Source organism: Jaculus jaculus, chromosome 2 (assembly GCF_020740685.1).
Source record: "Jaculus jaculus isolate mJacJac1 chromosome 2, mJacJac1.mat.Y.cur, whole genome shotgun sequence".
NCBI lineage: Eukaryota > Metazoa > Chordata > Mammalia > Rodentia > Dipodidae > Jaculus > Jaculus jaculus.
In genome coordinates, this window is record NC_059103.1 from 40,112,531 (window position 1) to 40,126,774 (window position 14,244).

The 14,244-nt window shown below is 43.3% G+C and overlaps 1 protein-coding gene across 1 annotated transcript in view; it reads left to right on the plus strand.

Moving 5' to 3' along the window:
- The window catches only part of Myo5b (myosin VB), a 343,662-nt gene that overhangs the window by 144,972 nt on the left and 184,446 nt on the right, over positions 1-14,244 (plus strand). The window contains exons 2-3 of the mRNA XM_045142616.1: positions 4,487-4,597; positions 12,932-13,103. Of these exons, the coding sequence (XP_044998551.1) occupies positions 4,487-4,597; positions 12,932-13,103 (283 nt within the window). The remainder of the gene's footprint in view (positions 1-4,486; positions 4,598-12,931; positions 13,104-14,244) is intronic.

Consider the following 14,244-nt stretch of genomic DNA (forward strand, 5'->3'; position numbering starts at 1 on the left):
GATTCTAGTTTTCACTTGTCACGTTAACTTAATTTCTACTGGGATGTCCCCAGTTCTCTCTGTTGTAGTTACCTTCCAATTGCTGGGGCAAAATACCCAACCCAAAGCAGCTGATGGGAGAAAGGTTTGTTTTGGCTGATAGTCTTTTTTTTTTTTTGAGGTAGGGTCTCACTCTAGCCCAGGCTGACCTGGAATTCACTCTGTAGTCTCAGGGTGGCCTTGAACTCATGGTGATCCTCCTACCTCTGCCTCCCGAGTGCTGGGATTAAAGGCGTGCACCTTGAAGGGAGGCTTCATGACAGCAGGGGACAGCATGTCAGGAGCAGAGGCTGAGCATCACTTCTGCCACAATAGGTGGAAAACAGCAGCAGGGGAGTGAGCTCAACTCTGGCAAGGAGAACTGGTTATAACACCCCTAACCCTAACCCCAGAAACACAGTCCTAATATAGCAAGGCTCCATCTCCCAGATAAATCAGTCCTAACACTATTCAAACAACCCGTTAGTCCAAAGTCTCTTAACTGTGAGCCTGTAAAACCAAAGGCTGAGTGATGACATTTCAAAAGGTGGCATTTCAAGGAAATATTGTACCAATGTCAGATCTATAGCAAGCAGGGAAAATATCAAAGCCTATAGCTCTATATGTAAGTCTAGGAACAACCAGATTTATGGGGTTACAATTCCACCCCACCTGCTGGGCTGCTTACAGCCTGGGGAAAACTCCATCATGAGCCAGAAACATTTCTTAGCAGCCATTCTATAGTCCTGGCAATTCCAACATCCTGGTGTCTACACAGTAACCCATGGTGTATCCTCATGACTCCATTGGACCTCTATGCAGGAACTCCAGTAACTCTGTCTCACATTACTCAGTGGTCATTTTCAAAAAAGTGTGCTACAAATCCAATGACATTTTCCCATGTGCAGGGCAAGGAAAAAACTCACCCATAGCTGGAAGTTCCCAAGTGGTCAGAGAGCCTGTCCTCCTCTTGCAAAGGTATTTATAACCTTGTAGTGGTGGGCTTTCCTCCAGCTCAGGTGAGCCAGAGGGACAGCTGGTTGGTTGGGACTAGGGGCTGTCTCAGGCAGAGGCTAGATTGGTTATATTTTGAAAACCGGCACCAGGTAGGCTTCACTGCTAAACTGATAATTCAGGGGGAGTGAAGCCAACTTGAAGAGCAAGAAAACAGTCTTCCTTTAGGCTCCTTACTTTCAAAAGAGTTAGCATTTTCCCTCTTGCTCCAGTGTAGAGCAGCTGGTTAATTCTCAATGGTGGTAATCTCTTGAACAACTACAACTGAACAGGGCTATTATCTCCTACCCCAAAATTTCATTTCTTTCTGTGTCACATACTTCTGCTCACACCAGTCCATTTCTTCTAAACTCAACCCTGCTCAAGTTCTCAGAACATGGGGATAGCACAGCTAGTCTCAAACTGGCTCTAGCTCAGTCTGGGAAAAGTTCTTTCTTTTCCTAATAAGCCAAGCCTACATAGTCGTCCACTGTTCTTTCAGCATTTAGGTCTTTCAACTCTGATCAGAATAGTCCACCAAATTCTTCTTACAGCATTGCAAGGCATCACTTAGGTCCAAGGTTGCAAATCTGTCCACGTCCCCCCTAGCAAATGAGTTCCAAAGGGCCAAAAGTTACACAGTCACGTTTCTAGCAGCAGTGACCATACTCCTCTGGTACCAATTTTCTGTTGTAGTTACTTTTGCATTGCTTGGACAGAACACCTGACCAAAAGCAGCTGATGGGAACATACCTTCTCTAATAAGGCTCCACCTCCCAAATTGTCACCAGTTGGAGACCAAGTATTAGAACACATGAGTTTGTGGGGGACATTTTTGATTCAAACCACCATACTCTCACAGTTGTTTTTTTTTTTTTCTCTATTATCTTAGTCTTTGTGGATCCCACTGGCACTGAGTAAAGGTTTTGTTTGGGGTAACACTTCTTCAGGGGGTTGCCTGGAGAAGAAGTTCTAGGAGGATAAAACAGTGTAGTAACATAAAACTATAGCGTGGCTGAAGAAAGTCCACTGACTGGAGGCTTAGGAATAGCGTCTTACTGGTTGGTCATTATAGCTGGGTATGGATTTGGGTTAAAGAACAATGAAAAGAGTAAGTAGTAACACCTGAAGGAAGAAGGCATATTTACAGTTAAGGAGGGAAAATGCTCAAGGTTTTCTGTGGAGATTGTATTAGTCAGAAACTCTCAGTTACTTTGTACTATAACGTGCTATACTGTACTATAAAGACAGAGTGACGTCATGATCTAGAGGGAGGAAGAACATTGACCTGGTACTTCATAATGTCAGAAAGAAATGACTTGGGTCTGTTATCCTGGGTTAGCATGTCAAGGGGATGCTGTTGTTTGCTTTCTCTTTTTAGCATTCTGATGGTGTTGCCTGGGACTTTGCTTACTAGTGAAATGTAGATAAGAATAGCAATGGTCAGGCTTTTGCTTTTTGTAAAAGAACTGTCCACCTGGAGGAAAATACTGACTAGGCAGGACCCAAGTAGCTAGCATTGCAGCTGACTGGCCATGTGGTCTGTGGTTGAAGCTGTTGCTTCATGTGAGGTATGAATTATGCTGACCCAGATAGGCATTCTGGTTGACCTTTCATTCCGAAGAGCCATTTGTTCATGTCTGCCAAGAATATTGTGTGACATGACAACTCTGTGCATGTGTATGTGTATGTGTCTACACACATAGCTCCTAAAACAAATAGGCCCCATGGAACTCTCTTAATTGAGCAGTTTTGTCTATGGTGTGTGAGATCAAGAGGGAAGGCAATGGATCTAGAAGTTCTGTGTGGTAAATGCTCATTTCTCCTTAGGAGCTATCTTCGTTCACCATCTTGGTTTGAGGTGTAACCCAAAAGTAGTGTTCATAGAGCTCCCCAGATCATTCCAATCTGTAGTCAGGGCCCGAGAATCCATGAGTTTAGTTGAACATGTTTCGAACAGACCATTGAAGGTCACTTCCTGTGTCACCACTTACTATGTGTGACTCTGTTCTTTCTTACCAGGACTACCAGGTTAAATGCCTTAGTCTCAGACCACGTGACTTGGAGTGATTGTATGAGAATTTTGGTTATGTTTGTGGCTTAAAGAATACACAAATAACTGGAGGTGGTTGATGAGTTAGGAGGCTTGTATTAGTTACTTTTGTTTCACTGTGATGGAAGGCTTGACAGAAGCAACTTGAGGAGGGAATCATTTATTTTGGCTCATAGTTTCAGATGGCTCAGTCTATCATGCAGGCAAAGTATGGCTGAGCAACTCTGACCACGGTGGCAGAAGTATGCAGGAGAGGCATCATTATCTTGGTGGACTAGAAAGCAAGAGAGAGACAGGAACTGGGAGCCACATGTAACCGTCAAAGGCCTGCTGCAGTGTTCTATGTCTCTCAGGTAGCTCCACCTCTTAAAAGATCCATAGCCTCTCCAGATACCACCAGCACCTGGGAAATATAAGCAATTAAGATAGGAGCCTGTTGGGGACATTTGACACTTAGATCATCACAGTGTTGAAGGATGCCTCTGCTTTGCTGACCACTTTGACATCTATAGGAAAATAATTTCAACTCTGAATACAGAATATCAGAGCAGAATTACTTAAACCTGCTGGCTGTGGTGGCACATGCCTTTAATCCCAGTACTTGGGAGGCAGAGGTAGGAGGATTGTTGTGAATTCAAGTCTAACCTGAGACAATATAGTGAATTCGAGGTCAGCTTGGGCTAGAGCAAGATCTTACCTCAAAAAACAAAAGTGTTGCCTCAACCAGCGCACGGGGGCAGGGGGTTGTTCTCTGCATTGTTTTAATTGCTGGTAACACTCCCAGTCCTCTTGGCATGGCTTCATTGTACTACTTTTTGAAAGGATGAGGTAAAACGTTCCTAGTTATAAAAGTGAGTGGTCTCTTGGGGAGAATTTTTTTTTTTTTCATGTACACGTGTGTGGTCATGTGTTTGCGTAGGCCAGAGAAAACTTCAGATGTCATTGCTCAAGAATGTCGCCCATCTTTTTTTTGAGACAGAGCCTCTCATTGGCCTGGGTCTCACCAATTAGGCTAGACTGGCTGCCCAGAAAATCCCAGTGATCCTCCTGTCTTTTTCTCATCAGCTCTGATATTACAAGCACATGCCATTGCGCCTGGCATTTGTATGTGGATAATGGGGGTCAAACTTATGTCCTCAAGCTTGTGATGTGAGAACTTTACCAACTAAGATATCCCCCAGTCCTCTCTGGAGACTATTAATTTCATTGATCTGTGGTATTCTGTTAAGGGCCCTTTTCACTCAGTTTGTTGAAGTATTTTTCTATTATCAATTGTATTAGATCCCATTATGTCTTAGGAGGGGAAAGGTGTGTACCCATGGCTTTGAAGGTTCTTCTGACAAGCCCCTCATAGACATGACACATGTTTAGGGACCAGATGCTTCATTTTGTATCTGAGTTTCTTTTATTCTCATCTTTCAGTACACAAGGGTCTGGATCCCTGACCCAGATGAAGTGTGGCGCTCAGCTGAATTAACAAAGGACTACAAAGAGGGAGAGAAGAGCCTGCAGCTTAAACTGGAAGATGAGACTGTAAGTACAGGGCCTCAGGTTGTGGACCCTGATGCGTGTCCTGATTAAGACTTGGTGATTCCTTATGAGCTTCCATTTATCTGAGCCCTAGATTCTCTTTTGTCACTGCTGAGAGAGTTCATGTGAACATGCTATTGCAGTTACCACTTTCATTGCTTGGGTAAAGCATCCAACCAAAAGCAGCTGGTGGGAGGAAAGGTGTTTATTTGGGTTTACAGTCTCGAAGGGAAGCTTCATGATGGCAGGGGAAAGCATGGCCTGACCACAGGCTGAACATCACTTCTGCCACAGCAGGTGGAAAATAGCAGCAGGAGAGTGAACTGACTAGCACTGGCAAGCTAGGGGCTAATGAACCTCAAGGTCCACCCCCAGCAACATGCCTCCTCCAGCAAGGTTATACTTCCCAAATTGATATAAGCTGGGTACCAGCCATTCAAAATATATTAGTTTATGAGCCAGGCATAGTGGTGCATGCCTTTAATCACAGCATGTGGGAGGATCACCGTGACTTTGAGGTCACCCTGAGACTACATTGTAAATTCCAGGTCAACCTGGGCTAGAGTGAGACCCTGACTCAAGAAAAAACAAAACCAATCAATCTCTCTCCTCCCTACGTACCAACCAACCAACCCACCATCTATATTAGTTTATGGAGGACACCTGCTTTAAGCCACCACACTAGCTAAATGCCAAAGCTGCTCCTTTGATGTCACATGAGTGACTTGGTTAGCATCTGCAACTGAGAGAGCACCAGTAGCAGAGGCAAGAATCTCCTTGTTGGAGTGTACGTAACAGGTCTCCTGCATATCCAGGAATCCACTGGGGGACAATCACAAGGGACAGTGCTGGTGGTAGGAACATGGCCTCAGGAGTCTTCCTTCCCAGGTTGGGTTCCTGGATGGGCCATTACTGGCATTGTGACCTTGGCGTTGTGACAATGCATACTGATTTCCAAGAGGTACTTTGAGAAGAACATGGGTTAAAAATTTATTCGCAGTAGAGTAGTGCCTGGCACATAGGCCCTTCCTATACATTAGCAACTGCAGTGCGAATCCATTCTGACCCCTTGACTTCCAGGTAAAGGTGACAAGGTAGTCACTGAAAAAGATCCATCATGGCTTCTTTTTTTAATGATCCTTTTGTGACCAATCCGTGATTTGTGCATCTCTTGTGTATTTCATGCTGGCTCAATGTACTGTGTCCATCTAGTCAGGGTGGCAGATGAGTAAAGTTTCCACCCTGCATTTTTGAGGTGCTTAGTGCTGGAGTGTACAGTCACCATGGAATAGAATTGAGACAGGGTGTTGTGATAAGTGGCAGTAGGCAAAGAAGCAAGTGGATGTGGTGTGTGTGCAGGGGGTTGGGGGAGATGGTGGATGCTGAGGCAAGTCTCAGTGAGGCCAGGCTTCAGGAGTATGGGTGTGAAAGGAACCAATGACTGGAGAGTCAGGTGGCAGTGGAGAGTGTCCCATAACAGGAGATATGTGTGGCTAGTGCCAGAGACTTCAGTGTTTCCTTTGATTATGTGCTAGCAAAGGAGACCTGTGTACTTGGGACCCAGGTTGCCTGGTCTGTGGGTACTGTCAGTGGTTTATAAAGGGTATGCTATAAGAAACCTGAGAGAAGTAGACTTTTAAAAAAGTTGCAAGAAGACAGCAAAAACTAGGATGGATTGTTGGGGCTGCAGAGCAAGCATTGCTTAGAGAGGCTTGGATCGGGTGATTGTCATCTCCTCTAAACGCCAGTGCATGAAACCATGTCCTTTAGCCATAAATTATTAACTGTATTTCTGTTTTTCATTCTTTGAAGCATTTTGGTATTGCTTTCCTTTCAAAATGGTTGGTTGAACTGTAGATTGAACATTCTCTCACCAATTCTTTCTGTTTACTATCAACATGAGTGTGTCACTTGGTGAAGTGGGGCAGGACAGTGAACTAGTTATGTGTGACCCTTTGCATTCCTTTAGCTGACATGCAGGATTCTTCCTGGTTTTTAAGAAGAGAAACGAAGCTATTTGCAGATGGGATCTTGTTTGTCATATTGAAAAAATTCCCACCCCACACCCAAAACAGTGAAATTAGCCCGCCCACTTGCATGTGGCATGTCTTCTAGTCCATCTATTCTGACAAATTTCATTTCAGTTGGTCTTTTCACGTGGGTGGGTGTTTTCAAAAGTTGTATGGAGGTAGTGAGGAATGACTTGTCATATTATTAAAATAGAGCAGATGCTTAATTTTTTTTTGCTGCATAGATTTGGCCCTGCATGACTAATCCTGGCAGCTGCCCAGGGCCCATTTCTTCCCTCTCCAGCTATGAAGCTAGTCAGCATGGAACCAGAAGGTAGCCTGGGGCTGGAGATCAGCAGCTCTTGAGAATAATAGGCTCAGAGTCTGAGTTTCTTCAGGTTGCTCATGGGCTGTGGCCCACCTGCAGCAGCTTCTGAGCTGTCACCAGAAATGACTAGCTCTGTGCACTAGGGACACTGTTGTCTAGATGCTGGATGTTTGAAAAGCATCTCCTCTGAAGCTGAAACCATCTCTGCCGTACCAGCCTTGTGGGCCCCCTGACCCAACAATCTCCTCCCCAGCCTCCAAGGTAACATTGTATTAGTTTTGGTACAGTGGCAAAGCCAGATTCGATGCTAGAAACATAGCATTCCTGGGGTCCAGGGAAATGGCTTGATGGTTATAGGTGCTTATATGCAAAGTCTACTGGCCTGGGTTTAATTCCACAGTACCTATGTATCTGGCGTTCATTCATTGGCAGTGCCGTGTGATCCGTACACACCTACATGCAAATAAATAATAAATAATTTCTAAAACTTATCCCAACCCCAAGCTTATGAAAGGATCTTGAACCTTGCTGTGGAGTGCTCTTCTGATAAGGTACTCTGGCTTTGCCATTCCTCTAAGAGGTACCCCTAGCTTTTGGTTTGAAAACCACTTTTAATGTAAGTCTCAGTAGCATTTTCACTACCATGCAACTGCCATGTTCCTTCTCCATATAGCCAAACTATAACTGTTCCCATTCAGCAGTAACTTTCCAGTCTCATCACCTGCCTCCTACCCCTTGATGCCAATATTCTACTCCTATCTCTGGCCTTGGCAGCTATAGGTGCTCTATACCAGTGGACTTATACAGTGTGTGTGTGTGTGTGTGTATTTGTGTCTGGCTATGGCATTTGGTGTGATGTAAAATCCTATTTTGCAACCAGTGAGAAGATAATAGCTTCTTAGAAGAAAAGCAGAGTGCCATCCATCCCCCTAGAGCCAAGACAGTTATAAGCCACTTGTGTGCTAACCCTTACTCACGCTCTGCTTGTCAACTGGACCAAGCATTTTCAGGGATGCCAGTTTTGACTGGGCGAGTATGGAGTCTCCATGCATTGCCCAGAAAAGGTCCCAGCCCCACTTCCTTTGCAAACTGCTTTACTCCTGCCCTCTACTGGCTGGGAAAACTATTACTGTGGCCTTGGTTTTCTGTTTGCTGTTTCACAATTGAATTTATCTAAAGAGCCTAACAGTTGTCCTGGTGAGTGCTGTCTGTATACAAGGCCCTGGCCTTGTGTTTGTCAGAGGACGCAGTGTGTCACGTGCTCTTGCTGTATTGCAGTGCAGCTAAGCCTACCCTAGTGCTTGTGGGGTTGGAGTAAGGAAATGTAAGCCTGCATCTTTTTAGTCAAAATGTTTAAATCAACCTGGAATTATTTTTTTTCTTATTTTGAAATCTTAAACCACTACATAAGGGATAAAGCCATTTGCTGTCCTATTCGGCCTCCACACCACTGCCAGTGTAAGGAACTGGCATCTTGTGCGCATACCTCTGTATGAGCACTTGTAAGGGTAATGTGACATGTTCAGTATTGCACAGCATACCTCATCTGTCATGTTGTAGTGGTTGCAAACACTCAGGGAAGCCCTCTGGAGTTACGATTAGCTGTGAATGGTGGACACTGGTATCAGTATTAAATTCAAATTCCTGTTGTCAATGACAAAAAAATCTGTTAAGTCTCCCTTCCCTCCCTCTGGATGTCCATAAGTCAAGAAATCTGAGGCTTGAAATGCTGAGCTTGCACCTCCTGCATCTTTTCTGCTGTCCTAGGCATTTTAAATCCTTATCAATTTTTCTGTAACCCAATACCTTATTTATGGATGTGTTCGCACTAAATTGCATATGGGATTGTCTCCTCCTCCTTGGGAAGGTCTTCTGAGAGAAGATTCATCTTGGAAAAGATGGACTGTTGTTGTTTCTGCCCTGGACTGTGAAGACACTGGGCTGAGGTTGAACCTTTGTGATTTGAAAATGGCAGGGCAGAATGGAACAAGCCCCCTGGGAGGGAGGTCTGGCCAACCGCCAATGATACTTCTACCTCAGCTGATGAAGGAGGCTACTGCTGTAGTTTAGATGATGAGTGTCCCCCAAAGCTCCTGTGTTGGATGCTTTGTTGCCAGTCTATGGCATTCTACCACTAGTTGGGAAGTGGGAGAATCTTTATGAGGGCCTACCAGAAGAAAGAAAGCGGGCCTTTGGGAACATGCCCTTTAAAAGGGATATTGAGATCCTGGCTCTGCCCTCTCCTGGCTTCCTGGCTGTTGTAAGGTAAGCAGCTTTGCTCAACCACTCATTCCCTGCCGTGAAAGCTATGGAACCAAGTGGCCATGGACTGAAGCCTCTCAACTTTGGAGCTAGAACAAGCCATTCCTCCTTACAAATTGATTATTTCAGATACTTTGTTACACTAATAGAAAACTTAACACAGTTACCAACTCCACAGTTTTTATTTATTTATTTGCAAGTGGAAGGAGGGAGGGAGGGAAGGAAGAGAATGAGTAGGTATGCCAGGGCCTCTATAAATGAACTGTAGATGCACAAGACACTTTGTCCATCTGGATTTACAAGACACTTTGTCCATCTGGATTTACACGGAGACAGGGGATCATACCAAGCTGCAGGCTGTGCAAGCAAGCGCCTTTAATCACTGAGCAATCTCTGCAGCCCTATCCAGAGTTAATGCCCCTCAACACTCACCATTTTCCTTTGTTCATACCTTTGGGATTTTTTGACTGCATCCTCTCCATGACAGCTATTGACTAGTTTCCTGTGTAAAGAAAATACAAAGAAAGGGGTCTTGATTAATGTAAAAAAAGAAAAATCTGCCAGGCGTCGTGGTGCATGCCTTTAATCCCAGCACTCGGGAGGCAGAGGTAGGAGGATCACCGTGAGTTCGAGGCCACCCTGAGATTACATGGTGAATTCCAGGTCAGCCTGGGCTAGAGTGAGACCTTACCTTGAAAAACAAAAAAAAAGGAAAAAAAGAAAAGAAAAATCTAACCAGGCACTATACACATAAAATCACCCTGAGATGCATGATATTTCATGAGATGTCATTCCAGAAGACAGACTTGTATAGTGTTAAATATATCATTATGTAACTTTTTTTTTTTCTAATTTAGCAGAATGCTGTGGGCAGCTGTCTGATGACCTATGTAGGTCTCCATTACCTTTTACCTTAACTATTTTTAGCTTTACTGAGTCTGTCTTGGCTTGTTTGTGAGATTATTTTGTTAGGCCAGGAAAGAAGTTTCTGAGGATGTGTCACCTGCTACCCTCCAGCACGGTGAGAAGAGTCTACACTCCATGTGGTGCACCTGCCTGCCCTCATTCTTCCTGTGATGGTCTTGTGAGTCCGCAGGCCATGCCTTAACTGATGGACAGTAATCATGGCTAAAGTCCATGTAGCTCAAGCTGGCTTTCAGTCTAGAATCTTCCCTTCTGCTCCTCCAGAGAGTTGGGATTACAGGTGTAGCCACTAAACCTGGCTTGCTCTTAAGTCTTATTTGCAGTTCTCTGATTACTGGTCAGGTCAGTCATTTTTCCATTTATTTATTTATTTATTTATTTATTTATTTATTTATTTATTTATTTATTTGAGAGCAACAGACAGAGAGAGACAGAGGCAGATAGAGAGAGAGAATGGGTGCGCCAGGGCCTCCAGCCACTGCAAACAAACTCCAGACGCATGTGCTGCCTTGTGCAACTGGCTAACGTGGGTCCTGGGGGAATCGAGCCTCGAACCAGGGTCCTTAGGCTTCACAGGCAAGTGCTTAACTGCTAAGCCATCTCTCCAGCGCCAGGTCAGTCATTTTTCATATATCATCTATTTGTTGCTTTGTAATTTGTATCTTGTGCCCAGCTTCCTTTAGAGATTTTTTTTCTTCTTAACTTTAAGCTGGATATTAATGGTATGACTTTTGTTAGGTAACATAGACTACCTGTTCCCTTATTCAGTTTGAGTTCCTAAATGACATGTTTATTATAGTAGTACATCTTCATAGTCTAATTTATACATATTTTCCTACATATTTCTAGTTTTTGCATCATTTCCAAAACTCCTTCCTAAACCTGAAAACATTTCCTATTGTTTCCTTGTTTGGGGTTTTATTTTTCACTTAGTTCCATTTAAAATTTATGGTACTTTGAGTGATGGTAGAACTCTGGCTTAATTTCTTTTTCTAAATGGCTGTCTAGTTCATGTATTAATATTACTTGAAAAATTGCTTTTATACTTTTATTTGCAATTTTAATGTTACGTACTTACATTTAATTTGGAGTCTGTTGTTGTGTTTCCTTTATAGTTTATTTTAGCACTGGTAGTCATAACCCCTTCGTGGTTTCAGTAGTGTACCTTAAGATTGGTACTAACAGTCACTCGGCAAGTAGAGGCACATGGAGAGCATTAACAGTTATATTTTCTTAGAAACTGACTGTTACAGCTGGGCATGATGGCACATGTTTACAGACCCAGCACTTATGCAGGCAGAGGCAGGAGGACCGGGAGCTCAAGGCTGGCCTCAGTTACATTGCAATTTCAAGGCCAGCATTGGCCGTGTGCAACCCTGTCTCAAAAAAAAAAAAAAAAAAAAAAAAAAAAGGATTGTTATCCTTAAATTCTGTGTTTATGAATTTTCCTAAAAAGATTTTTATAGAACAATAATTATTAATATATGATCCACAGGGCATGTATGTCAAAATTAGTTAACTTTTTTTTTTTACATATGCAATGTGTGTGTATGTATATATATGTATATGTGAAGCTAGAAGGCAGCCTTTGTTGTCATCTGCCAGAACACTTTCACCTCCTCTGACACAGGGTCTCTTAAAGGTCTGGTGCTCAACAGTTAGACTAGAGTGGCTGGTCAGCAAGGCTCAGAGATCCTCCAATAGGACCTCTCCCCAGCTCTGTGATTACAGGAGTGGGCTACCACACGTGGCATTTGTACTTGAATTCTGGGGGGCGGGGAGGGGCCTGCCTCAGGTTCTTAAGCTTTTTAAAGGCGAACACTTTACCTATTGAGCTATCTCTCCACTACACTTGAATGTTTTTAAATTTCAGATCCCTAAGCTTTTCTTGAGACTTCGTGAAGTAAAATTGTTCCCAGAAAGTGTTTTTACAAACTTCCTAGATGATTCTTAACATCATCATAAAAAATGTAATACTTGGATATTGGGCCCTAGCCAAGTTTCTCATGCTTAAATGTGGAAAAAAATCACCTACAAACAATCTTTAAACATATTATATGTGTGTGTGTGTGTGTGTGTGTGTACTGTGTGTGTGTACTGTGTGTATGTATATATACACACATGTATATATAAATGCCATTGTGTGGTAAGAGTTATAAATGTGTCCTGTGAAACATTTCTTGAGAGCTCATATTGTCTACACAATGTGACAAGCAAGAATACAAGGCTGAGATTTGGCATTAAAACAAAAAGTCTACTTGCTGATTACACATCTATTTCCCAAATCCCTACTATGTTTTATGTCAAAGCTGTATTGCTGCCCTAGAACAGCTTGCAGATAGGCTGTGGTGCCAGTAATGTGCACATGGTAGAACACGAGGCTGCCATAGGTGGCAGCATATCAATGGCAAGAGTCTAAGTAGGAAGTAAGTATGTGAGTGGCGGAGAGAAAGAACTAGCAAAAACGTTCCTGCAGTAGATGGAGTCAGTCAAGGAAGCTCTTCTATTTGGGAGGAGTCCTCCTATGTTAACTGTAAATCAAGGCTTTGTATTTTTCTTCATTTAGACATGGTAGAAGTCTCTTGAGTTTGCCTGTGCATCCTGATAATGTCATCAATGAATTTTCCACCTACCATAGTCTCTCATAGGAATGACTGTGTTTTTCACCTGTCTTTCTTTAGAATATTGCTTATCTTTATATCTTATGATCATGGTGGGATAGTGATACCAGCCAAGAAAAGAGGACATTGAGAATAGGCTTGAGTAAATGCTTCATAACCATGTCCTTTCGTGTCTGCTACTTCTTTTTTTTAGATTCGAGAATACCCAGTTGATGTCCAAAGCAACCAGCTGCCCTTCTTGCGGAATCCAGATATCTTGGTAGGAGAAAATGACCTCACTGCCCTAAGCTATCTCCATGAGCCTGCAGTTTTGCATAACCTGAAGGTCCGTTTTCTGGAGTCCAACCATATCTACACTTACTGTGGTAAGTTGGGTATCTGTTCAACAAGTCTTTTGAAAAGAGCTCATTGTGTGTAGGCTTTAATTGTAAAACCATTATGAATTCTAACTCCACTTTGTGTGTTTGCTTCTCTAAACTGAGCCTCTCCAAAGGTTTGCAGGCAGAGGGATGGGTGCCATTGTTAATAATAGCTCAACCAAGGAGAAATGATCACAGCTGCTGGGATGGCTGGATTAGGTTCCTTCTTGGGAGGAGGGAGAACAGTGAGTCCATCATGGTGTTCTGCCATTGTGACATATTCTCATCAGTGAACACACTCACACACGTGAACCTGGCTGTGTCTTCTGACTAAATGGGCTGCCTTCCTCTTTGGTGTTCTCATGGCCTACATACAAATGTGGTGGTTTACTCTGTCAAATTAATGAGCAAAGTCTAAAATAAAACATTCCTGAAGTTATTTGTTTTTCTTGAAACTTTTCTGATTAGCATATCCTAAAATTTGCCCTGCCCCACCTTAGAATAGTCTTAAGTGGTACGGCAAACACAGAGCCTTGTAAACTTGGAGCAAGTGAACTGAGGCTGGTGAGGAGCCAGAGCAGGAGTAGATATTGCTGAGGAGTTGTGCTGACCAGGAGTAGATATCGCTGAGGAGTTGTGCTGACCAGGAGTAGATATCGCTGAGGAGTTGTGCTGACCAGGAGTAGATATCGCTGAGGAGTTGTGCTGACCAGGAGTAGGTACCTCTGAGGAGTTGTTCTGATAGAGGTCTGGTCTTTCTTATGATCACAGTGCCCAGGTACCCAGGAGCATTTTTACTTTTATATTACAGCTTGGCTTGGGGTTGGACATTTAGATTATAGGTGAGAGTGAGCTGTTTTGCAATGTGTAGTACATGAGAAGGGGTGGTTTCCAAATCCCCTTTACCTCAACGAACAGTGGGAACTTGATTTAGGGAACTATCAATGATCAGAAACTTCAATAAGACTTTTGGCCAATAAGATTTAGTGATGTCTCCTTTTTCTGAGAAAGGACTAAATGGCCAACAGTTTTCTAATTCAGGAATCCCTGTGAGAACTCTGGTATCTGTACAGACCAGGCATTTGGCACCTTCAGGGACAGCTATTCAGGGTGCCTGGCACTGCCCAGACTTATAGTCAGCAGGGAA